The sequence below is a fragment of the Anser cygnoides genome, chromosome 1 (assembly GCF_040182565.1).
Source record: "Anser cygnoides isolate HZ-2024a breed goose chromosome 1, Taihu_goose_T2T_genome, whole genome shotgun sequence".
NCBI classification, from domain to species: Eukaryota; Metazoa; Chordata; class Aves; order Anseriformes; family Anatidae; genus Anser; species Anser cygnoides.
Genome location: NC_089873.1, coordinates 100,802,993 through 100,830,109, shown reverse-complemented (window position 1 = coordinate 100,830,109; position 27,117 = coordinate 100,802,993). Strand labels below are relative to the sequence as shown.

At 39.2% G+C, this 27,117-nt stretch overlaps 1 protein-coding gene across 9 annotated transcripts in view; it reads left to right on the top strand.

Moving 5' to 3' along the window:
* SPAG17 (sperm associated antigen 17) overlaps positions 1-27,117 on the top strand; it is a 114,476-nt gene that overhangs the window by 71,671 nt on the left and 15,688 nt on the right. For all 9 annotated transcript variants that reach the window (XR_010834334.1, XR_010834338.1, XR_010834339.1 and 6 more), the window contains 13 exons: positions 2,889-3,009; positions 5,269-5,687; positions 7,352-7,481; positions 10,548-10,768; positions 11,700-11,844; positions 14,853-15,007; positions 15,417-15,593; positions 16,677-16,804; positions 17,832-17,962; positions 19,621-19,748; positions 20,144-20,326; positions 22,674-22,787; positions 24,964-25,009. Coding sequence is in view for 6 of the 9 variants with exons in the window: in XM_067004159.1 (XP_066860260.1) it covers positions 2,889-3,009; positions 5,269-5,687; positions 7,352-7,481; positions 10,548-10,768; positions 11,700-11,844; positions 14,853-15,007; positions 15,417-15,593; positions 16,677-16,804; positions 17,832-17,962; positions 19,621-19,748; positions 20,144-20,326; positions 22,674-22,787; positions 24,964-25,009 (2,098 nt within the window). In the remaining 3 variants the exon portion in view is untranslated. The remainder of the gene's footprint in view (positions 1-2,888; positions 3,010-5,268; positions 5,688-7,351; positions 7,482-10,547; positions 10,769-11,699; positions 11,845-14,852; positions 15,008-15,416; positions 15,594-16,676; positions 16,805-17,831; positions 17,963-19,620; positions 19,749-20,143; positions 20,327-22,673; positions 22,788-24,963; positions 25,010-27,117) is intronic.

The window sequence follows — 27,117 nt, the reverse complement described above, 5'->3', positions numbered from 1 at the left end:
TGGGATGCCTGCCATCGGGCCCCACAGACTTGTACGTGTTTAGTTTCATCAGGTGGTCTTGAACTCGCTCTTTGTTTACAGTGGGAGGGACTTTGCTCCCCCAGCCCTCATCTACAGGGTCAGGGACTCGAGAGACATGGGCAGCCTGACTGGCAGTGAAGGCTGAGGCAAAGAACTTGTTGAGTACCTCAGCCTTCTCCACATCTGTTGTTACCAGTTCTCCCTTCTTGTTTATCAGAGGGGGCACACTCTCCTTGGCCTTTCCTTTCTGGCCAACATACCTATAGAATCCCTTCTTGTTATTCTTTGCGTCACTTACCAAGCTCAGTTCCATCCATGCCTTGGCTTTCCTGATCCCATCCCTGCACGTCCAGACAGCATCCCTGTACTCTTCCCAGGCCACACGTCCCTGCTTCCACTGCCTGTGCATTTCCTTCTTGCTCCTCAGTTTGACCAGCAGGTCCTTGTTCAGCCATCCTGGTTTTCTTCCCTCCCTGCTCGCTTTCTCACACACGGAGATGGAGAGTTCTTATGCTCTAAGAAAAACATCCTTAAAGAGTTGCCAGCTTATCATAATTATGTTAACTGAGCTAGGCTAAGCTGTTCAAAGAGGTAGAATAGGTAACATGGAAATGAAGGGTTAAATGCAATACAGATACATTTGAAACAGGAAATAGCTTCCAGTGAACAGTAAATGAGAGGAGAGGATAGTAAGAAAGACAAGAATAGACAGGTACTGAGAACATCCTTGGAAGACTCTTTGACATGACATAGCTATGCTGCTCTGTGGTACCCAGTGAATGAGCTGATACTATGTCTCTTGTTTCAACATGGATTCTGTCCATATCCACAAAAAATGCTACTGAGCCAATTTTCACAAGTTTAACTAGGTATTTGTAGAGTATGAGCATTGAAAGTGGTGCAGGGATTTGCCAAACAGCACTCAGCATAACATACAGCAATTGTATGGTACAAAAGAAAACCTGCATAAATTCCTATACCACTAAAATTCTGTCATGAGGACATCTTTAAGTTCCTCCTCTTCTTCCAAGAGGCTATTTATGATTTCACTTAGAATGTCTTCAGTAATTTTTTGTGTTTTAATAAAAAAAATTAAAAAAAAATCAATATTCATTTGCTAGTGCATACAGCACCTGGCTATGTGAGTCTGCAGGTATTTTAGAGGACAAGATCTGAGGTGAAGTTGACAGATTTACATGGACATCGTCCAGAAAATAGAATGCAATTCAGTAAGAAAATGTACTAGGTTCTACAATTGCGTATAAATAATATATCAACAGAATGGATGACCATTCCATCAATAACAGTTACGCAAAAAAAGGTCTGAGAGTTGAAAAGGATCACAAGCTATACATAAGTCAACAATGCCATCTTGCTGTGAGAAGGGCAAACACCATATTGAAGAGAATAAACAGGAGAATAGCCTGCTAAAGTGAAATTATTCTTCCATTCAGGGCTGGGAAGGCCTCAGTTGCAGTGCTGTTTCCAGTTATGGATAACGCACTGCAAGAAAAATATGGGCCATGCTGGAGAATTCTAAGGAAAGCACCAGGAACAGTAAGAGGTCTAGAAAACTTGACCAGTGAGGAAAGGTTGAAAGAGTTGGTTTGGGTTTGTTTGATCCAGAGCTTAGAGACAGAACAGCCTGCTCTAAAGAGCTAAATGGACAACATCATGTCTTATGTTAGCCCATATAACCAGAAGAAATTATCAGAAGTAAACTTATTTTTTGCAAGAGAGATTCAGGCTAACCAATAGGAAAGTCTCAGTAAGGTTAAACAAGGTAAAGCACTTGGAATATATTGCCTAGGGAAACCAGGAAATGTCTAGCCCTGGAAATTTTTACAATAGGTAGGTTTTCTCAAACTGTATAGTTATACTTGATATTTTGATATAGTTATACTTGATTTTTTTTTAAATTTTTTTTTTTTACTATTAGAAAGGGAGAAGTAGATGACAACTGAGGTTTACTTCTATCCTTTCCTTTGTTGTCTTCCTTATGACTCCTGTGCCTGTGATCTTAGGGTAATGAGGATAGCCTTAATTACCCAGTAATATGTAAAGTAGCTATAAAATATACAGTATCCTTTTTCTAAAAATATCAGGCAAAACATCTGCCATTTTTTTCTATTTTTCCTCTATATTTCTTTTCCTATAAATCAAGAATACGGGATAATACCAGGACTAGTTCTCTCTGTTACCTGTCTGCAAAAAACTGCTTTCATCTTAGGACTGGCGTAGTGTAGCTTATTGTCACATACGTTTCTGAGGAGATGACATCAAAGGATCCACTGTTGTATTTTTCCCAAATGTTCTATTGTCTTCAGACATTCCTTAGGTCATCCTCATCTTTTCTATTTATCAGGACGGTTTCCACTACAGAGCAGTACAAAGAGAATTACACCTTTTGATTGTCAACTGTTCCTTCTTGTCCTCTTCTCATCTGTCATATTTCCAGCAGACTGGAAGTACTGTTCTACTTATCTTTTGTGCTCTTTTAGTAATTATAGGTAAAGTAGCTGATGCAATCTCAATGCTGTTCTGTTATGGTCTTCCACTTCATGTTATCCATTTATTGTCATCTCATCCTGATACCATGCACAAGGTAGCGTGACGACTCAGCAAAATTAATAAAGTTAGGAAGAGTTTTTCTTAAAGGGTTAATGAAGAGAAATGAAATAAGATAGCATAATCAAAAAAACAGAGTAATATTTCCACTTCAGAATCCATACATTCTCAAAGTGCTATGAATGACCGATAGAAAGTACTTTTTTGAAATGTTTTGGTAAAACTGATACCTATATAATCTATTTTTTTTCTTAAGTCTTTTAAAATGGAATAAAACTAATTCATGTTTCACTCCGTAGGTGGAGATAAAAGAACCAGCTTCCCAAACACAAGTCATTTCAGATGCTCTTGCTTTCCGAAGCTTGAATGTCTCCTGTCCTAATGGACTAGTATTAACTTTCCTTGGTGAAAGTTTTGAAGGTTAGTTTTTCAGCCACTGTAGAATAAGGAGTTTTTAAAGAAGTTAAAATTACAGAAGGAAATTATTTCTGCTTTGATGGGTGTAGATATAGCAATATGAAGTATTAACATCTCAGATGGCTGATTCTTTCATAGTGTCTATTTAATGGCAATTGCAACATAAATAATGTGTTTCAATTCAAATATAAAATCTAAAAGTGCAAGGATTTAGACATAGACTGGGGGGGAGAAAAGCAGGAACCCTAAAAATAATGTGGGAGTCATGTTGAATAATCTGTTGAATATGCATATGTATAGGAATACAGGTGAAAAGGAGCACATTTAGTTACTGAATACATATATACAGAGGAATCTGAAGTGATAACAGTAAGATTGCCTATATCTGCGTTTCTTTGGAATATTATGTATTGTTGTTAAGCCTACAAGGCAAGTTTTTCATAGTTTGGAATATTCAGGATAGAGTAACAAGAATGATTAGTGGATCAGAAGGTTTATCTTACTGTGAGCTCATGTCAGGAGAACTCTATATGATTACCAAAATAAAGATCAAATGAGTGACTGGTGCCATTCTGGAAGTACAAAGAAATCAGAATTTTGGTGACAGCTTGTAAATACAGAGCTTGTAAACACAGTATACAAATGTATTACAAATTTTAGGAACTTGAAAGTCAAGAATAGTGCTTTTATACTAGATTTAAGATACTCTCATTTTTTAATGCTAAGAGTGACTAACAAAACTAACCCATGCTGTGATATACTGTCTTCTACTGGATATTTTATAATCGGGTTTAGTTGCTTTTCTAAAAGATATGATCATGTTGAAAAAGGAACCACTTCAAGTAAGTCCTTTGCTTTATGCCACCCAGACTGTACAGACAAGGTGTTTGTAATAACCCTTTATGCATTTATCTTTGAATTTCCTTTCAAAGAATGATCAGGTATATAGATACTTCTAAGTTTCTGTGCTAGACATATTCTTCTGCAATGATTCGATTTCCCTGCATTTTTGAAAATCAGCATGAGGTTCATCTTTGCATACCATAAACTGTTGTAATCCTCAGTTTTCATAAGTTTTGGGTTTTGAAGCAGACAAGTGTGTTTTAGTTTTCTTTTGTCACCTGGTCAGTTTTTAAAATGGCCACATACAGATGTCATTTAATGCCTATGTAGAATAGATCCATGCAGCCCAGAGTGTGTTAGAGCTACTGAGTGGGTGAAAATAGACCAGAACAACTGCAGAAGTGCCTGTATATCCAGGATTTATCACACATGCGAAATCTTGCTATCAGTAATTCCAACATATCCTATACGTGAGCTATTGCATAAAAAACAGCAGAATTGTTCATTTTGCTGGCAACTGATGAAACAACAGTAAATGTCATCCATACCTCTTAGAAGCTAGCCAAGTAGCAAGTCCAATATATATAAATTAAGAAAAAAAAAAGTTATTGTTATTAAATAGCATTAGAAATGTCATATCGTCCACCAGGATACAGCACAGGTTTATAATCACATGGTTGAGAAATATCTTGATTTTTTTATTTTTATTTTTTTGCCATACAGGCCTGAATTAATAGTAAAATCTTCCCTCATTTTTCTTCTCAGATATCCCTTCCCTCTTCATATCAAAATATTTTGGCAGTTTAGAGTAAATGTGCTCTGATCAATCTGATATAAAGTACAGTAAAGAGGATGCAGATGGTTTTCAAATATACAATTTGGCAAGGAGCATAAGTTGAAATACTAAATAGTTAAGGTGAATGGAACAGTTATGGACACATACATGTAGTGTCTTGACACAACTGCCTATTATACTCATTAGCACTGTCAACACACTGCCATAATTTAATCTAAAAACTTTATTTGTTCAAGTAGACAAAATGTCTAAGTTCATTTTCCATTTAGTCTTAAATTTGGTGAAACTCAGTAACTTTTTCTCTATTAGGGGAAGTTAGGAGATTCCTCTCACCAAATGTCAGTCTTCCAAAAGTTCATCATCCGTAATAAATCCTTCTTCAAATTTATTTTGTTTTCATGTGGAAAAGACAGACACCTCCACAGGAGTTTCTAATTAGATAACTGCTTTGAATTGTTCTCTGATAGAGACTGTCCCTAACTCCATGGATTACAGAGGAAACTGAGGAGAGTTACTTTTAATAGCTTAAGTTGAATACCTTCTCTAGACAACATGGTGCTGGGGGTTTTGCACTGTTTGAGTGTGTGTTGCACAGTATTAAGTAACTGTGAATATGTTTTCAGATTTGAAAGGTGAGACCAAAGCAGATGAAGCCAAGGAAGAGGAGCCTGAGAAAGGTGAGACCAAAGCAGGTGAAGCCAAGGAAGAGGAGCCTGAGAAAGGTGAGACTAAATCAGATGAAGCCAAGGAAGAGGAGATTGAGAAAGCTTTAACCAAAGCAAATGAAGCAATGGAGGAGGAGGTTGTGGAAAGTGGAGAGAAGGAACATGAGGTTACAGAAGGTGAAGTAAGGCAAGAAGACACCAAAAGAAAAAAGGCAAAACAGCCTGCTCTGGAAATTCTTGTAAGGCAAAGTTATCCCCAAAAGATAAAGAACTCTCAACTATATACATCAGTGGCAAGTCATGTAGAACAAGAGGTGTCAAGAGTCATTACTGGACAAGGAACTGTCGTAAAGTACATGATGGATGGATCTACCTGGGTATGTTCAGTAGAATTAATTGGAAGCAGCCTGTGTATGTGATTACCGTTTAACTTGTGCTTGTCAGCTGACATAGAGAAGTATCCAGCTTACAGATGCAGGAGTTAAGTAACAACTGAGCTTTGCAGCTATGTCAAGATTAAAATGTTCTTGGCTTTGTTCAGAATCAGAACTTAGGGTGCATGTGGAGCTTTAATGATGAAAATTTTAGGCACATGAACATTTAGACAACTTTGGGTTTAGGAAACAGCTGAATAAAGTTTTGAGAACTACATTCCTGGAATTAAACATCTAAAGTGCGGATTAGTTAGTCTTTGGGTATTTTGGCAACACAAAAGCATCCATATGTTTTTTCAGTCATTTTAATGGTCATACAGGAACCAAAAAAGACCTGATCTTCAGTCCTGCAGACACCTTCAGGTATCCTAAATTTTCATCAAAAAGACTCTATATTCCTATATTCCTGTATTTCTATATTCCTCCTTTGTTTACACATAGTAGGTTGGAGTGAATTTTTAGGTGCTATAAGTTAGATACCACTTTTGCAGATACTGTAATCAATCTACAAGCAATAATTATCTTTTCAAAGTCTAAAACTCTGTGTATAGTAAGCAAACAGATGAAAAGAGTTGTCTGATTGTACTCAGAAACTATCAAAATTATTCCTTATTATTTCCTCAAGTTTGTTACAGTCTAAGTAGACCACAAATCCTAGTACAAATGCATTAGATTCATTCATTACATTAGATCTTAAACCATTTACCCAGGATTTCTGAGAAACATACGCATTTCAGAAATATACAAAGGAGCTGGCTGCTGTTTGTATATTCTCAAGGTACAGTCTCCTGAGAGGAGAAAATAGGTCGTGCCTAGCATGATTGTAACACAACGCCTGCATATGCAGATTAATTGCCACCTTCTTTACATTAACTTAATGTCCATGAGTCATCAAAAATGGAATGCATACAGACAAGTACTCAAAAAAGAAGAAATGGTTAATTATCTTACAGTAACTGTAACTCTGAAGATGTGACTATATGTTGTCCATTTGTTTTCCACTTTGTACCATCTTCTCCCCCAAATATCTGTGCTGTATTTGTAAATGAATTCAGAGATGATATGGGTAATTCTAGGCTTTATCTGCCACACAGGGAATATGCATATCAAGAGTTAAGCGTTATGGACAGTAGATTTCAGAAACCAGCTATGATAAGATAAATAACCATGACTACTTTTTATTAGCTGCCTTGATGGATAAAAAAACTAACAGAAATCCTAGACGTGGAATAACTGAATACCAGATCAATATGGTGATACGGATGCATTACCATTGCTAGAAAGAGTGGTATTCATAAAAAGACATCAACTTTTGACCACAAAGAATAGCTTTTGCTTTTACAATGCCTATTTGTTACTAAATATAATCCCCATTGATTACATATGTGAACTACAGTAATTAGCGGTCCTTTCTTTTTAAGATAGCTTCTTTATTTTTTGTATTTATTCTGACAGTCTTACTTTTTTAGTTCTATCACCCACTATTCTAGTAACCCAATATTCTAGTCCCTATTCTAGTGACTATTATACTAGTGACACATACTTTTGAGATTTTTTATTAGTGTTTGAAATTATTTTAGCCTCTAATATGTCTTTGCTTTTTGTAGATTCTGTTTGCTAATGGCACAGTGAGTAGGAGTCCTGATTCTGGCCCTGTCCTTCCACCGCCTGCAATTCCAGATAACACAGAACTGTTACCAGAATCAGAGCCCTTACCGGAGACCAGCACTAAGAAAGGTAACATTTTGAGTGTTTCAGACAGATTTAAAGATAGAAGGGTTGATAATACTAAATAAAAGGCATTTTTCTTTAGTCTGAAAATTCTGCCAGTATAAAAATGATTTTTTATCTGTACTCAGCTGCTGTACACTGCTAATTTGTTATCTTCACAGCAGATCATTTCTCTCCTACTCCAGTTTTCTTTTTTTTTCTAAACTGCAAGAACTCTAAGAAGTAAAAGGTTATATAAGAACTACCTAGCTAGAAGAGTGACTTAACAGTAATTTCAAAGAAATCCTTGCAACTATGGTAGTGTGAAATCCTTACTTATGTGTTACACAGTTTTTAGTCCTGGTGTTGAGAAATGCTCTTTTCACAGAGGACTTGCAACATTTTTCTTTCTCATTGCATGTATTTCAAGGCACCTAATATTGGTCATAATCAATTGGTTGTATGGACTTGTGGTCTGTCACAGTATTCTCATGTTACTGTGTGTGGCAGAGAAAGAAACAAATGTTTGCTTATCATAGAATCATTTAATTTGGAAAAGACCTCTAAGATCATCTAGTCCAACCTTTAACCTAGTACTGACAAGTCCACCATTAAACCATGTATCTAAGTTCTACATCTACATGTTTTTTGAAGACCTACAGGGATGGTGACTCAACTAGTTCCCTGAGCAGCCTGTTCCAATACTTTGCAACCCTTTCAGTGAAGAATTCTTTCCTAATATCCAACCTAAACCTCTCCTTGCACAACTTAAGATTTTCTTGTCTTATCACTTGGTGCATGGGAGAAGAGACCAATCCCCACTTCGCTATAGCCTCCTTTAAGGTAATTGTAGAGCATGATAAGGTCTCCCCTGAGCTTCCTTTTCTCCAGTCAAAACAACTTCAGCTCCCTCAGCTACTCTTCGTATGACTTGTGCTCTAAACCCTTCACCACCTTCACTGCCTTTCTTTGGACATGCTCCAGCACCTTGATGTCCTTCTTGTGGTGAGGGGCCCAAAACTGAACACAGTATTCAAGGTGCAGCCTCACCGGAGTCGAGTACAGAGGAACAATCATTTCCCTAGTCCTGCTGGTCACACTATTTCTGATACAAGCCAGGTTGCTGTTGGCCTTCTTGGCCAGCTGAGCACACTGCTGGCTCATATTCAATCAGCTGTCAACCCCCAGGTCCCGTTCTGCTGTGGAACTTTCAAGCCACTTTTCCTCCACCGTGTAGTGCTCGTAGAGGTTGCTGTGCCCCAAGTGCAGGACCCAGCCCTTAGCCTTGTTGAACCTCATATGCTTGGCCTCGGCCCATCAGTCCAGCCTATCCAGATCCGTTTGTAGAGCCTTTCTGCCCCCAAGCAGATCAACACTCACACCTAACCTGGTGTTGTCTGCAGACTTACTGAGGGTGCACTTGATCCCCTCATCCAGATCATTGATAAAGATATTGAAGAGAACAGGCCGCATTACTGAGGTCTGAGGGACACCACTAGTGACCAGCCTCCAACTGGATTTAACGCCGTTCACCATGACTCTTTGGGCACAGCTACCCATCCACTTTTTAACCCAACAAAGCGTACACCCATCCAAGCCATGAGCAGACAGTTTCTCCAGGAGAAAGCTGTGGGAAATGGTGTCAAAAGCCATACAGAAGTCTAGGTAGACCACATCTACAGCCTTTCCCTCACCCACTGAGTGCGTCACGTTGTCGTAGAAGAACATCAGGTTTGTCAAGTAGGACCTGCCTTTCATAAATCCATGCTGACTGGGCCTGATCACCTGGTTGTCCTGTAAGTGCCTCATGATGGGACTCAAGATAATCTGCTCCATGAGCTTCCCTGGCACTGAATCCAGGCTGACAGATCTGTAGATTCCCAGATCCTCCTTCCTGCCTTTCTTGTAGATAGACATCACATTTGCTAGCCACCAGTCAGCTGGGACATCCCCTGATAGCCAGGACTGCTGATAAATGATGGAAGGTGGCTTGGTGAGTGCTTCTGCCAACTCCCTCAACTTGCTTCATACCTCAGAGTGTGGTCCCATATCACTGTCAGTGCTACATAGTACAAAGAATAATTATGAACTATCTTAACATTAACTTATAATTTATTGGAAGCATGTGAATAAAAATTGCTGCTAAAGAGAAGTCTTTCAAAAAGAGATTTTCTGATTCATCAAGTCCAGCCCCCTGTTGTTAGGATATTCCTTAGGATATCTGGAAGGATGATTGAGAACTACTCTGACAAATCGTCTTCTATTTTTTTGTCTCAGTATCTGTGGCCAGTGTATATAATTTATTACTTATCCTTTTTTTATAATCACTTTTTCCCCCCACCTTTCCTCTCTACTGTTTAGTCTTGACAAACTTACAGTGAATATTTGTATCTTTTTTGCATTTTGTTTGCTAGGATTTGTATGCTGTAAACTTTCAGAGTCCTGTCCAGACCATGCTGTTGTCTTTTGCCTACACTTTGTCTAGTTCCTTTTCTTGAATATGGGAGGCCAGAATTCTCCATCATATTTTTGATAAGATCTCTCCATTACCTTTCACAATGTAATCTGCATCTCTTTTCTTCTGATGTGCCGTATGTTTGGATTTGCCTTTTTTGTCACTGTACTTTCACACTGATAACTTACACTCATTCTATATGGATGGTATATCCAGGTCTTATTATATCTTATTCAACTGCTGCAAACTTGTCTGAAGCAGAAATCATTTTTATTAGTCCTTTTTTCATAAACTTCTTTCTGTTAGGTTTTATCAAATTCCTATTACTTTAGTCCTCAAGCTCATGGGATAGTTTGGGATGTCTTTTTTTCCTATAAGATTCTGTTCTGCATTGATAGTGCATTCCAAAGTCATGTCATAATCAGATATCATTAGCATGCTGTTTGGTTTTATGTGTCATTAATAAACATATTAAAGAGCACAGCTTTGAGTAACAGCTCTTGTAATTTCCATCTAGTCTGGTAAATCATTCTTTCAATTCTGTCAAAGACAGTATTCACAGAAATTCTTCAGTTGATTGATTTTGTCTTTTGCCTTAGAGAATACAAAATCTAATACAGACATTTTTGTTTCTGCAGTAAAAGGAAGTGACAGAAATGGTGTATCACACCCAAACAAGGATGAAGTGTCTGAAAATACCATTCAGGGTCTAGCTGAATCTGACCAACCTAAGGAGAATCAGGCAGGAACCTGGATAACAACAACCCCATTAGGCATTCAAGTGGGCACTGAAGGAGCAAAACGAATGGATCTGGAGCCAATCTTAATCTATCAGGCAACTGACCCAGCTGATGGAACGGTACTACTATTTTTTGTGTTATTATAGCACTCTCTACTAAGCTAAGAGACAGAGATGCCATCATCTGTTGTAGGATGTGTTCATAGAATCATGGAATCAGAGAACCATAGAACAGTTTGGGTTGGAAGGAACATTAAAGATCATCTAGTCCCGAACTCCCTGCCATGCGCGGGGACCCCTCCCACTATACCAGGTTGCTCCAGGCCCCATCCAGCCTGGCTTTGAATACTTCCACGGAGGGGGCATCCACAACTTCTCTGGGCAACTGGTTCCAGTCCCTCACCACCCTCACAGTAAAGAATTTCTAACCTATTACCTAATCTAAATCTACCCTCTTTTAATTTAAAGCCATTACTCCTTGTCCCATCACTACACTCCCTGACAAAAAGTCCCGCCCCAGCTTTCCTGTAGGTCCTCTTTTAGGTACTGGAAAGCCACTATAAGGTCTCACTGGAGCCTTCTCTTCTTGAGGCTGAACAACCCCAACTCCCTCAGCCTGTCTTCATAAGAGAGGGGCTCCAGCCCTTTGATCATCCTACATGGCCCTCCTCTGGTCATGTTCTAATACATCCGTCTTGTGCTGGGGACCCCAGAGCTGAACACAGTACTCTGGGTAGTCATCACTCCAGCTGCTCATTGACATAGAGGGTAGTAACCAAATCCCTGTCTGTGGCACCGGTCCTTAACCATCTGTTGATTTGCTTGATTTTACTGTTCTTTCAATACAGTTTTCAAAGACTTTGTTATTACACTGTTACTAATATAAAAGCTGCAGATTTTGAAGAAAATGTAAATCCTCAGTGTCTGAACTAGATAAAGTTGTAGTAGTCCAGCTTGTTCAGAGTTTCAATACATATCATCTTGTATTACTGTTGTTGCTGTTAGAGGTATCTCAGTGCTAATATATATCCATATTCCTTCATTCTTTCAGGTTATGACTGTACGAGATGATGAAGTGATAATCGTTGAGAAGCTAGATGGTAGCAGAGTAGTAGACCATGCTGATGGTACTAGGATCACAACTTTTTATCAAGACTGCAAAGAACTTTTTATGCCTGAGGATAGTGAGGAAACAGGTAAAATCAAAAGGGGCACACTTATCTCTTCTTTATCTTGTGAACCAGATAATTGTCAAAATATACTTAAGAAGGCTCATGTTAGTAGCCTAGATAACAAATCCAATGATGCAGTCTAGACTAGGTTTGCCTGCCTGGTCTTTTTTTTTCCATCAGTATTCAGTGCAAAATTTACACTGCAGCAACAAGCAAATTTCCTTCTTTCCACTTATATATTTGTATGACCCACCTCACCATGAGAACACAGTGCCTGAGAGTTTTGTTATCTTCATTGCCCTCTCTACACCTATCCTGATATAGCATGTGAGCTGATTTGAGTCTTAACTGAATACATATATAAGAGCCAGGGCATCCTTACAATCCCCAGAGAAACCATGGACTCCACAACCTTGGAGATATTCAAAATTGCATTGAATATGACCTTGGAAAATGCCCCATGTAGATACATTTGCCTGAAACAAATGAGGCTAATGGTCATCCATGTTTCTTCTGGCTGGCAGGGTATTCTGTATGCTTCATTCAGTTGCTGGACAAGTTCTGTCTTCTGTAATTAATATGAAGTGTATATTGACTGTGTCGGTCTCAAGCCGACAAACTGTTCAAACAAAGTAGGAAGTCTGGTTGTACAGGGAAAGATAATTATTCAGTTAACAGTGTGGAATTTTAAAAATCAAAACAGTGACCTGTCTGTTCAATGGGAAAGCGGTGGCCAAATTAACACACCAGTTCAATTTGCTTTCCATCACTTGTGCTGCTGAATAGGAATTCCTTCGCATCCTAGAGCATGTATCATAGGCATTAAGAATTTGAGTTATCCAACTTGTATGTTACAAATATCCAGATCATTATGTTTAGTTACATACTTGATAAATTAGAATGTAGTCTCCTGGCCATCCTTAGATAAATGAACTTGCTGAGGCGATCAGCTCTGGTGGAGGTGGGTTCCACAGTGGAGCTGGGGATGGTGGTGTACAGGGGGGTTTCCTGAGCCGGGGAAGCCCCAGGGGAGCACAGAGACCCACCAGGGGCCAACAACTCACACAAGAGCAGCTGACAAGGTGTGGGCACAGCCAGCAGTAATGGCAGCCACCACCCCCCTGCCACATAAGCAGCCCCTAGGGAGCACGGCAAACAGAGTGGGCAAAAAGGGCATGGTGTGGCAGTTGGCATGGCAGTTTGGGTGGGAGGGCATCCCTTTGAGGAAGGGCCATCCCACTGGCCAAGAGGGAGGCGACAAGTACACCTTAACCCTGCACCCAGATCTGCACAGTCCAAGGGCACTCACCCTACCTGATCCTCAAGGCAGAATGGTGGGCAAAGACTGTGGCTGCACCATCTACCCCAGTGGTGGCTAATGCCTCTACCCAGACAGAGCTACTGAGGGGTGAGGCTGCAGTGCAGACCTCTGACTGCTGGAAGTGCCTAGATCTTTCCTTGGGGTAGGGACAGGTGGCAGACCTGCCTGCAAAAAGTGTGCCCAGGTGGAGGACCTCCTGCACCAGGTGGTCGAGCTGCAGGGGGCAATGACAAGGCTGCATAGCATCAAGGAAGCTGAGGAGGAGTTAGACAGCTAGATCCTAGCATAGTCTGCAGAAGACCAAACAGCCTGAAATTCCCTCACTGGCACTCACAGAAGAGAGGGGCGGCAATAACACAGCAGAGTGGAAGCTGGCAACAACAGGGACCAACAGGAGAAAGAGACTTCCCCCAAAGCCTGAGGTGCCCTTACGGAACCACTTCACCCCTCTGCTGACCGAAAAGAGAAGACCCATTGCAGGGAGGGTGGAGCTGAGTAAGACAGCTTTGGTCTGCTCCCTTCATATCAATTAGTCTAACTAGGAAAAGGTTACAAGTGATAGTAGCAGGAGACTCTTTTCTGAGTGGTGCAGAGGCACCCATCTGCTGACCTGATCCGCTCTTGAGAAAAGTCTGCTGCTTACCAGGGGCTCATATCAGGGATATCACCAAGAGAATGCCAAGCCTTGTACAGCCTAAGGACTATGATCTGCTGCTGCTGTTTAACACCAGTGATGGTGTTAAACTGGACGCCACTGATGCAGCCAGGAGCAGTCTGTGGAGCATCAAAAGGGATTACAGAGCATTGGGAGCAGCAGTAAAGGACTCAGGAGCAGAGGTAGTTTTTTTCAACAGTTCTGCCGGTTAAAGGGAAGGGGGATTGAAAAGGCCAGTCAAATCTGGCAAATAAAAAGATGGTTCCAGGATTGGTGCCACAGACAGGGATTTGGTTACTACCCTCTATGTCAATGAGCAGCTGGAGTGATGACTACCCAGAGTACTGTGTTCAGCTCTGGGGCACCAAGCACAACGAGGACATGGACCTATTAGAACATGACCAAAGTAGGGCCACGAGGATGATCAAAGGGCTGGAGCCCCTCTCCTATGAAGACAGGCTGAGGGAGTTGGGGTTGTTCAGCCTCAAGAAGAGAAGGCTCCAGTGAGACCTTATAGTGGCTTTCCAGTACCTAAAAGAGGACCTAACAAGAAAGCTTGGGTGGGACTTTTTGTCAGGGAGTGTAGTGATGGGACAAGGAGTAATGGTTTTTAAATTAAAAGAGGGTAGATTTAGATTAGGTAATAGGTTAGAAATTCTTTACTGTGAGGGTGGTGAGGGACTGGAACGGTTGCCCAGAGAAGTTGTGGATGCCCCCTCCATGGAAGTGTTTAAGGCCAGGTTGGGTAGGGCTTAGAGCAACCTGATCTGGTGGAAGATGTCCCTGCTGATGGGGGGGAGTTGAAATTAGATGATCTTTAATGTCCCTTCCAACCCCTACCATTCTATGATTCTATGAATCTTCCTATATTCAGTAGAGAGTTCAAAAATTCTGAGGTTGCATAATGTTTACACAACAAAATTATATGATAAAGGATGTTATCAAAAGTTTGAGGGTCTTTTACTGATCAGCCTTTTGAGAGAAAACGCAAATTGAATCCTGAGACTGTTCTATGGTTCATTTACTCCAGTCTAGTTTTTCTGTATTAATTCTTAGGTGAACTCTCAGAAGCCATCACAAAGAAAGTGAAATATGTACGAGTAGAAAATCCCAAGTTTGCTACCGTTACAACAAATTGTGAGGATGGTTCTTGTTGTACCATCTTTGGAGATGGGACATCTGTTATAGCAAAGCCACAGGGAACATATCAGGTGGGAGTTACTATATTTCGTGACGGTGATATTTATCTGTGTCCAGAGTTCCACACCATCAGCTTTTCTCACCTTGACTATTTTAACTCCCTTCTCTGTAGCCTTCATGAATCTTATGAGTCTCTCTATTTTACTCTGCCAATGTTTAGATAGTTACTCACAGCTGTATAGTAAACTTATTTCACAATCTTAAATTTTCTAAAGTCAAAGATTTTACAAAGACTAGCATCAGCTTACTCTTATCATCTTCCTTCTTCCTCACCCTCCATTCCCTCAAAACTGTATGTTTCAGTAGTAAAGATCTGAGAGCTCTCCTCTTGATTTGCACCTCTTCTTTATTTTTATGCTACATCTAAGCTGAATATTTCACCTTTGAGGACTGAACCTCATCACTTTTTTACTGTGATAGGTTTTACCCATCAAGACAGGCTCCCTTTTCATTGATGAAGATTGCACAGCAGTTTATACCCATGAAGTTTACAATTTCATCAGCAAGAAGGAAGTAAAACAAACAGGGAGATATGTTATGAAACACACTTCCAGCACTATTTGTGAGGTGATGGATCCTGAAGGAAATCTTTTCAAGGTAAAATACATGGAAGGAAATGAGTTTCTGCATTTTAGGTAATTTTATCTCATAAACATTTTTCAGTTAGTTTGTAGCCTTCTAGTACTAATTCTTAAAGTAGCCTAGCTAGCCAAAAGAGCAGTTCCTGAATCAGATCTCTGAAATGTTCTTGAGAACATGACAGTTCTCAGGTTTCACTTTTTTGTTATTTCCCCATTTTAGAAAGGTTAAAATAAAACACATGGTCTACAGTTTACCTCACCTGTAAAGCTACCTTAATTATTGACTCATAGCAAAAAAATCAGCTCTGCAAATGAGGATTAAAAATGAGAGAGGCTATTCGCTTTTCAGAAGATCCATAGAAACACTCTAATCTGCCTGGTAAGGTGAATATTGTTGTAAAATTCAGTCTTTAAAGTCACACTGTTTGTGCTGTGATCCTTGCACACCTAAGACATGCTTCTGAGCTAGGTTAGTACTTATCTTTGAGTTCATTTAAGTGTCTGTGATCCACATACTGTTTTCCAGTTAAAGATTCTACTTAAAGGTTGTGACATCAATTGTAATCATTACCATTCCTATAGATTATGTGTGTTTATAATCACATGCCTTGATAAATCTGATATAAAGTACACTAAAGAGGATATAGAGGGGTTTCAAACTTACACAGTTTGGCACTTAGACTCTCTTGGATATACATTGGCATTATGTGAGAAATATCCCACTGATTTTCTAAGACAGGGTCTCTTGTGAAGCTAATTTATTCACAATTGCAATGGTAGGCATCCTGCAAGCAGGGGCATGCAGCAGAAGTGTATCATAGCCCTATGTCCACTATTACCTGATGCTTGTTTCCTTCCCTGTTTCCTCATTGGCTGAGTACTACAGTTTCACAACATACCCAGTGCTTGTTACTATGCTTTTCTTTTTTCTCTGTCTTCACTTTTTTTTTTTCCTGTGAATTTCACATCACTCCACCTGAAATATGATTTTTTTTTTGTCTCTTTCACTGGGCTAGATCATATTACAGTCCAGCAGCAGTAAGTTACTGTTTTAAATAAATCAAGAAACTCAAATAATTTTATATAATTTCAATTATAGGTCATGGCTGATGGCAGCACATCTGTGGTTGTTCTTAGCATTGGCTCTGACAACAAGGAGAACAAAAGTTCAGCATCAGTACTCCCAGAAGATAAGAAACCTATCATTTATGATGAGCATGTCCCCAGGTAAACAGCACCAGTTCAGGTTTTGTAGACTGGTACTTTCTTTGTTCAGTACTGTGTATCTACGCACTTGATGTCAACTTCTTGAAGTTCCATTTTCTTGTTTTGTCATCAAAATGCTTTTACATTTTTGCCAAATGTAGTTTGAAAGCCATTGGATTTGATCGGTGTGGTGGGTTGACATTGGCCAGCTGACAGACACCCACTCAGCTGCTTGCTCGTTTCCCCTCCTTGACAAGACAGGGGCAGAAAATAAAATGGAAAATCATGTGGGATGAAGACAAATTGCATAACAATTACTGTCATGGGCAAAACAGATTCAACTTAGGGAAGAGTAACATAATTTATTGCCAATTAAAATAGAATTGGATGGTGAGAAACAAAGACAAACTAAAACACCTTCCAGCCCAACCCCTTATTTTTCCCCAGCTCAGCATGACTCCTCTACTTCCTCTCCCTCACACACCCTGAGTGGTACCAGGTGTATGGGGAATGGAGGGTGGTGGTCAGTCCATAACAGTTCCTCTCTGCCTCTTCTTCCTCCTCACACTTCTCCCCTGCTACAGCATGGGTCCTCTCCATATGCTGCAGTCCTTCAGGACAAGTCTGCTCCAGTGTGGGCTGTCCACAGGCTGCAGTTCCTTAAGGTAATATCCACCTGCTCCACCATGGTCTCCTCCATGGGCTACAGGGGAACTTCTGCTCTGGTACCTGGAGCACCTCCTCTCCCTCCTCCTTCTCTGACAGTAGTGTTTGCAAGGTTGTTTCCCACACTTTTTTCCTGACTCCTCACTACCTGCACAGCATTCGACCCTGTCTTAAACATGCTTTCCCAGAAGAGGATCCAGCTTGGCTTCTGGGCTCAGCTGTACCCAGCAGCTGGGGCCATTGCAGCCAGCTGGAACCATCTGTGTCCAGCATGGGGCAGCCCCAGCCTCTCCTCACAGAGGCCAGCCCTGCAATCTCCCCCAGTGCCAATACTTTGCCTCCTATGTTCAATACAATCGGACTTGTGTGGATGACTCTCCAGGTTCTTCGTCATCCAAACGGACGGTTCAGGAACTGAACTCCTACGGAGCAGGGATGTAGAAGAGTATCTTGCTGAGGCTTCTAGAGATTCAGCTGCTGTGGTCTTGCAGGAACCTGTACAAGAACATCCAGGTAGGAAAACTTAATTTATTTTCTGACAAACTAGTAACAGAAAAAATTACAAAGGTGGGATCAGAAGTTTCAAAACTCTTATTTGGAGAGGAAATTTGAAATGTTTTTCCCCGCACAGACAGGCATCCAAACTTCTGGCAGTGAAGCAAAGGGAAGGAGCTTGTGCAAAAACTCTGGGAAACAGAGATTAAATGAATGACATTTTGAAGGGGTCAGTGAAGGAACAACTGGTGTATCTTTTTCCACTCTCAGATATGCACACAAAAGCATTTACCAAATACATAGATTCTCTGTGTGTTTCCATCAAAAATATTGAATATATTACAGTTTTCATTTAATGATATAGTTGTGTTTATCAATGAAGACAATGATGCTCTGTTGTTGACCATTAGTCTAGCTGTTGGAAAGAATATGTTATTAAGAAGCTGAAAAAATATGACTGAAGTAGGAGAAGCCAATACAGGGTTGGTACTTGGCACCAAGCACCCCATTACAGCAGTGCAAGAATTTACAACCTGAAATGGCTGATTGTAATTGTGAAGTTAGTTAGAGATACTGTGTTTCTATAAATATACTGTGGCATAACAGGTAGATACTTACAGTAAACATATCTTGAAAAAGACAGAAATATATGGTTCCCGTAGATATGGGGGATGATATTACTATCATCCAGTTCCTCCAGTTCCTCCCCACTGTATGGAACTGTGATCAGTTCCTCCCGACTGTATAAACTGACTGGAATAATTTTGTCATGGGAAAAAGGAAAGAGAAAGGGCACTGAGAGAGCCAAAAAAGATAGGGAAAGTGGAAATCTCAGGAAGATGGAGAAGATGCATACCAGTGAAGATCCCAGCCAAGAAAACCTGCTTGCAACCAGCAGTCATTCGTAATGGTGGCATTTCAGTATTACCTCCAAGGACTCTCATTAAAGTATTACAATCACAGGTTAAGAGAAAGACAGAGAAAGAGTTCCAGGTTTGATGTTTTCTTTGGGTCCAGCTGTTAGGATGCTGTTCCAGATTTCATACTCTGCCTTTCCATGTACACTATTTGCACTGATAATGAGGCTTTACAATTTTGCATCATTGTAACAAAGTACCTCCAGTGGCAATATCAGAAGTCCAACAATGGGATAGATAAGATTAGGGTAGGGAGACTTTGGGTAAGAAAAAATATTTTGAAAAACTTCAAAATTAATCAAAATAATAAAAAGAGTTAATAATTTATCTCTAATGGAATTCATCCAGTGACCAGACTGTGATGTATAAAACACAGTAAAGAATTATGTTTATTCTGAATATGATGTACATCTTCTGAGATTAGTATTCAGTAAACTTGGACCAATGGTCTGTTCTTCTTTGTTCGGGATATTGCACACACTATACAACTGAGCTGTTACCCAAGACTAAAAGCAACTAGTGTTGGCAGTCAGTTGTTAAACGTGGTCTGAGTAATCCAAAGCTGTCGGCTATTCTACGATCACCTCAAGTGATCCAATATTATCTATAGCCATGTGTATCGTATTTTCACATTGACTTTTACACCTGATAATAAGTTTCTTTATACTTACGAAAGTATATTTTTTCTGGAGGTCTGAAACATTTGTCCATCATTTTTGGATTCAAACTGATTCTTACTAAAATGTGTCATTGAACCAGGTGTTTTAAGTATTACTGTCCTCCGCCCTTTGCTTGAAGCCTCTCCCTGGGTAATGAAGAAAGAACCAGAGAGTATTGTTCCTCCAAATCTCCAGACAAGGACTTGGAATACATTTTCTCCTCATGAGGTATAACTTTTTCAAAACTGTCTTTTGCTGCTTAAGCAATATCAGATGTTTGTTACAGAGGGAGAAGTGGAACTCTAAACAATGTGACATTAAGTTCAGTTTATTAAGCAAACAAAGCAGAGGGTAGGCTGTGTCGGGGAAAATCTAGGCAACTTGTGTTTCATTTATACTCAGTGAGGTGCTACAGCAGTTTTAAGGAGAGTTCGTTTTTCCAGATGAAGAGTTTGTAAGATAGATAAATTGTGCCTAATAATCTACAGACTTGGTTGTCTAGATCTATGATGTTATAAGCAGAACATGTGCTTTTCAGCCGAGATAGTCATTACTGATACCTGCATTTAGCCAGTAATATAAATAGCCTCTTGCTCTTTTTCCTTGTTTTTGCCTATGTTCAGAGGAAGATCACAGATCCTCCAGTCAGAACACATATTTGGAAGGGTCTCCACATCGAATCTAAAAAGCAGCCGTGCTTGCCAGTACCTGTGCGAAAATGTCCTAATAAACTGCAAATCCGTCAGCTGTTCCAGTATGAGCCACTCAGTGACGAACTGAGAGAAAAGCTACAGCTTTCTCTCAAGGTAGTACAATCATATTTGCTTCATTCTTCCAATGAGCAACAGAGAACAGACAAAGAAGGTGATGTGAATTTATACATATCTGAGACAAGAATTCTAATACTTTTGAAAAACAAACAACATTTCATACATAGGTGCTCTAAGAAGAATCTATTTCTGAAGCAGCTCAACTCTCCTCTCCCATCCCTTTTGGAGCTTACTCTTCTATGCAAATACATGGGGTCCAATCCAGTACACATCATAGATAGTATACTAACAAATAGTGTCTTTTCTGTCAGTATTGTTATCTGTTACTTTAACTTTGCTTAGGGTTTATTTTCCTGCACAAAGCCTTGAAAACTTATATTTATAATGTTGTACAAGTATTTCTAACCCACCATAAATCTAGTTAGCTTAGTGACTAAGTCACAGAAACAGTAGTCCTTTTTACCAGTTAGTTTTCGTGGATCAGTACTGGATATTTCTAGGTTCAAGTCCGAATTCCATCACTGTTCATGTCTAGCAAATAGCTGTGTAGTCTTCTGATAAAGTGTCTGCACATCCCTCTTTAGTGACTGGTTCATAAAAAGGTAAAAGTTGCACCTCCTGTTTAAGCATTCTGAGATAGGATCTGAAAATTCTGCTGTTGATCCTTGCCAGCAGTTCCATACTTCACTTCTCTGTTTTGGTATAAAACACCGATTTATTTAATTTGCACTGTGAAAATGCTCTTAAAACAGATTTTAGAGTTAAAAACACATTATTATTTACCAACTAGGGAGTAACAAATTTACACGTTCTATAACTTAATTATTTAACATATTTTGATGATGGTATTGCAGACTGAATTTCAAAATTAATGGCGTGTGAAATCCATGAAGGTAGTAGCACATTGTAGCTTGTTAGACTATTTTTTTCACATTACAAGGTAATAGAATATCATTGACAGCTTTTCAGCCCTGGCATGGTTTGGAACATACCAATCTAGCAGCATTAAATTTTATCCTTTTACAGTCTATACATACATTAAAACGATTCTTTAATTTGCATGCTGATTTTTCGAAGGCAACACTCTAGAGAAAAAAGTTCCAGACCAAAATCCCAACTTAAGTCTCTCCATCGACCAGATCTGTTTTGGCTTATAGAGAAAGAATACTTTGTTATGTCAGGAAGGAAGAATTGCAGTTATTGGCACTGAAGAGACATTTGTAAATAACTGCATTAATCTGAAAAGGAGAAATCCTCATTGCTTATGTATCAATGTCCAATTAATGCATTTCTCCAGAAACGGGTATCTTAAATTTTTAGCCAAATACTCACTTTGGCAGAACCAAATCAATATCTAAAGAAAATGTATTCTTCCTTCTTCCATCTACTTGGAGAGGCATGAAGGAACGAAAAAGAACTGGAACCAGATTACTTCTGCCAACCTTCTCCATTCATAAAACTCAGTATTGCATGTAGCTTTTTAGCAGGGTGGTGTGTTAGTGCAACCCTCTGTAAGGACCCTTTTTTCCCTCCAACTAATCTTCTATAGCATAAAGAAATGTGGACAAAGAAAAGCGTCCTTTTCTTTAGCACTCAGTGTGATTTTGACAAAGTAAACTTGTGTGTAGAAGCAGAGTTTCAGACACTTTCTGAGATACTTTTTCAACTATGATGTTGTAAATTTCCTTTTCCCTAATAGAGATCAAATGAAAAGGAGAGAAAAACCACAACCGGTGTTTGTTAGATCATCTTTTATTCATTAAGCTGATCTTAATAATATAATCAAATTGTTATTATTAATAGCAGATAGATATTTACTCAATACATTCTTTTATTCAATCACATAGTTTACTCAGGCACTTGTCACTCACTCATACTTGCCTGGCTTGTACAGCAGCTGGGAGGCCATGCCTGACTGCATACTGAGAAGCAGGGGGTCACAGTGGTGCACCAGGAGATTCTAGGTAGCTCATCACCACCCTCTTGGATATGCTCCAAGTCACACAGCTTATTGTGGATGCTAATGTGTGCTAGCGGCCTGCTACAGATTCAGCAGATGCATGGTGCTATCAGTTTATCAGTTCTTGCAGATTCAACAGTATTCCTAGTCATGAGCGTTGATTAGACTTTGGCAAGATGTTACCTGTTGCCTTCTTAGCACATACATCTCTCTTAGACCTGTTAGGTTTTTGTAACTATTTCTCCATGTAAACCTCTAGATAACCAGTCACACAGATTCACACAGAAAGGGTCTTTATGACACTGAGAAGTACATGCATCCATTCCTTCTACAAACGTTTTTCTCTATGTATGTGTCCATTAAGTCTACTTCTGCAAAGCATACATCTGCCTCTTTCTTGTTCTTTTTCCATTGTTCCACAAGGAATACATAGAAAACATTTTAAAGCAGGAAAGTGAGCTGCAAGAGATGAATGTAAAAGAACCAAGAACAGAAGATGAAAAAGAGAATGCTGCAAATCTCCTTGATCTGGTTACGGTGAGAAAAAATACAATTTTAAACCACTTCTTTCCAACAAATACATTGTATTGTGTTGCAAGTGTCATCCTTAAAACACATCATAATCTATTAATAGAATAACAAATGTTTGGATAGCACAATGCCACCTCTGCTGTAGTTTAGTGGTGAAGCAGGGCCACGCTGAGCATTCATCTGGACTACTGAACGTCACTGCTGCCATTCTTGTTAAGCAATGCCAAAAACAGCTTATGAGTTTAGCCTCCTCAGAATGATACATTCCCAAACACATAGGCCAAAAATGACTGAAGTGCTTGTGTCTCCCAGAATTAGGATGAGAATGTTTCCAGGCTGTTGTCACTGCAGCTAAGAAACTTGTCTTTCAGTCACTGCGACCTCCATACAAAGAGTTAAAACCTGCTTTTGGGGTAATCCAAAAACAATCTGGATCATTACTACTTGCCTCTGCCTGTATTTTGGGCGCACATGCTCTGTTAATTTGCACAGCAAATTAGACTATGAAAAGAAAAGGGAGAGGAATAGGAAAGGTGGGAAAAAGGAGAAGAGGGACTTGGAGTAGGAGTCAGGAAATGGTGAGGTTAGTGGGAGATGTGTGGTGAAAATAAACTAGAGAAGTTCACGCAGCAGAAGTGGTTGGGCATTAGAATGAATGAAAGAGACGCTGTTTATATCTTATGTTAAGAATGATCATATATGTAGTGGTCAGTTTGCTCTATTTCAGTTCTTTAAATCATTTGTTTCCTACAGCTTTCTTTGAAATTTGTTACTTTGTGTTATGTTAATTCACATGCTAGATTTTTAATAGTTACTAAAGTGTTTTCTTTTTTAGTCTCATTTAGGAAATGTTTTTATTTCTATTTAGTCAAATAATAAGCATATAGTGAATTCAAACATACTGAATTTAAAAATCTGGCACTTGATTTAGTCATATTAGTGTAAATATTCACTACTAAATGATATATCCACCTCTCAAAAGTGAGTATATTCTAGCAAACGAACATTGTCTTAGGCTTAGAGTCTGAGTTTTAAAACTTGTCTTAATGTGCAAAAACAGTAAATATGAAATATTTCCAGTGTTAAATGCTGTTAAAGTCCTTTTCCTAGCTCTCTGGATTTTACTCTATTTTTCCTTACAAGCTTAAAACAAACATGTAATTCTGTAATTCATCCCTGAACCTTTTAGGCAAGTAACCTTAATTTGCTGAAACAAAAAGGCTATTTTTTGATATTACAATCTTCCATATATATTTTTGCTCAGCACTTTTCAAGTGACATGCAAGTTTAAAAAGAGAGTAGAGAAAAGAGACACCTAGCAAAAAAGTAGGCGGGAACTCACAACCTTTCTGAAAGGAAGAATATGGAGAAATAATCTTTCAGTAACTCAGTCAGCTTCAGTCCTCTAGGCAGACATTCATGTGCTTTGATGATAGTCAGGTGCTGAATCTAACATGCTACTCAGTTCCAATGGCCTTTTCTAGTGACTAATCATTTTTGTTTGTCCTGGCTGCCATGAACACATTTCCAGGTACAGATTTCACATTAGACAACTATTCTCTTACCAGTAGGGTCCCACTGTGGACCTTCTGTGACCCAGGAATCAGTGCCACACTCCTCCCAAGTCTCCACTGTTCCCTAGCTCTGTTACAACCTAGGTTGCCTGGTCATAAGAACTCTGGCTTCCAGTTAACTGTTTCGGGGCCAGCATGAAAATAAAGGAAATATCTTACTAAAAGTATCTCGCACAGCTCAAACACTTTACTGTCAACCAGCCTCAAGAGAGGTCCTCATTAATGAAACCTGCAAATTCCTGAACACAATTCCTATTTGATTTCTTGTGTCCATGAGTTTTAAAACTGGTTCAAATCCTTTGCAGGAGGATTTGAGTTTGAATATGAACTGGCTTAATTGGTTTAATAAACAGCAACCACGTAAAATATGAAGCCACCTGTGAAGTGCATCATCAAGAAAGAAAAAAGTATCTGTTTAGACCAGGGAAATTGTACCTCGTTTCCTTTTGTCCCAGCTGTTGTTTTCTAACACACTGAAATACCTTCATTCCTGTAGTCACATTCTCAGGTAACAGAATAACACTTGTTTGGATTAGAAATCATTTGAAGAGGATGCTATCGTGAGATCTGTTTCTCGCCTAGTCACAGTTATTCGTTCTTCATTGCAGTCCTTCCCTATCTGGGAGAAGTCATCTGAAGATATCAGTGCCAGAGGTAATAAAAATTGAATATCTATCTTTTAAAATGATTGAATACCATAGTAAATATTAAAGTACAGTAGTAGTATTTTGAAAGAAGTAACACAAAAGTGAATTAATCTGTATGCTACGTACATGCTTCCATCTCTTTCATTTTGAGCATGATTTGCTCAGGGGTTGGAACTAGATGATCTTTAAGGTCCCTTCCAACCCAAACCATTCTATGATTATATGATATTCACAGGTGGTTAGAGCTTGTTAGCATCAATGATTCAGTACCTCTAAAAAAACACTTCCTGTGTTTAGGCATGTGTATTTGTCATTTTGATCTACATTTCCATGTGTGTACAGTTTTCTCAGGTATGAGAACTATGACACAGCTCTACTTGGTTAATTTTATATTAATATTTCAGATAGGTTTTTCAAAGCAACTGGGTAAGTCCTGGCTGTTCATTACATTTGAAAATCATGTCTCAAACAGTCATCTCTCGGTTCTATTAGCCTTGTCTGAGGGAAAAGTAGGACCAATGTACTAGAATCATAGAATATCCAGAGTTAGAAGGGGGCCACAAGGACTATTAAGTTGAATTCCTGACTCCACAATGGACTACCTAAAAATTAAACATGACTGAGAGCGTTGACCAAACACTTCTTGAACTCCAGTAGGCTTGCTGCTGTGACCACTGCCCTAAGGAGCCTGTTCTAGTACCATCATGTCAGTGAAGAACCTTTTCCTAATAGTGATTGGATACTTTCCTAATATCCAGTCCTTGGCGCAGTGTCATGCCATTCCCTCTGGTCCTGGTACTGTCACCAGAGAGCAGAAGCTGTAGACTGCCATGAGGTCTCCCCTCAGTCTGCTCTGCTCTGGGCTGAACAAACCAACTGATTTCAGCCACTCCTCATACATCTTCCCCTCTAGACCTTTCACCATGTTCGTTGACCTCCTTTGGACACTCTCTTATAGCTTTATATCATTCTTATACTGTGGCACCAAAACTGCCCTAAGTACTCAAGATGAGGCCACACCAGCACAGCGTACAGCGGGACAGTCCCTTCCCTCAGTTGGCTATCAACGCTGTGCTTGATGCACATCAGCGTACAGTTGGCTCTTTTGGCTGCCAGGGCATACTGTTGACTCATGCAACTTGCTGTCAACCAGAACCCCCACATCCCTTTCCATAGGGCTGCTCTCCAGCCTTTCATCCCCATGTCTGTATGTATATTCAGAGATGCTCCATCTCAAGTGCAGAATCTGACACTTGCTCTTGTTTAACTTCATATGGTTGGTATTAGTTTTCCTTTGTGAATTTCTACTAAGTTTTCATAATAGACTTGTTAGCATTTATTAATGTTCTAAATAGATACAAAAAAAATATTTCTTTCCTTTAAAACTCCATGGACCTTTTCAGTAGAAAAATCCATAGTATTCAATCCCATAGTGATGCTAGTCTTCAAAATGTTATTTTTCTGCCCCTCGTGCCTTGCTAAGAGTATTTCTGTTTGTTAAAAAATACCAAAGCACAATATGCAATGTAAATGGAAACTGCTGCAAAGGCTTGCTACAGTTTTCTGATTTTGAAAGTATAATTAAAATGTGCTTGTAGTATAATATTATTGACAAGGAAGACAGAGTGAAAGAGAAGCTCTTTAAAAGAGGCAAAAATAGAAAGAAAAAAATAAAAGGAAAATACATGTTATTTTATTGTGAAAAAGGTGATCAATTTTTTTTTTGAAATTTGCTATTACTTAATTCCTAAAACACTAACAGATGTTGTCATGATCAAATAGGATCATATCTCTCAAATACTCATATATCCTAAGTTTTGCCACAAAAATTTTGTTTGAACCAAGAAAATTTCTTTGAATTCACAGTCTAGGTGCAAAGCATGAAGTAAGCAGCACATTTTATAGAAGATGTAAGTGGACAGGGAAATTCTTTATTAAAGCCCCCAAACTTTTCTGAGTCAAATATGGAAAGTTTGGCTTTTCTGCATTGTACATGTTGAAGCGGTAGTTCCTTCCATGAGAATGTTGATTGTGACTGTGAAGGCAGCCAAAATTAAGTACAGTGTTAGAGTGCTGAAAGTAATAAAGGTACCTGAAAGCCCAAATTATTTTTTT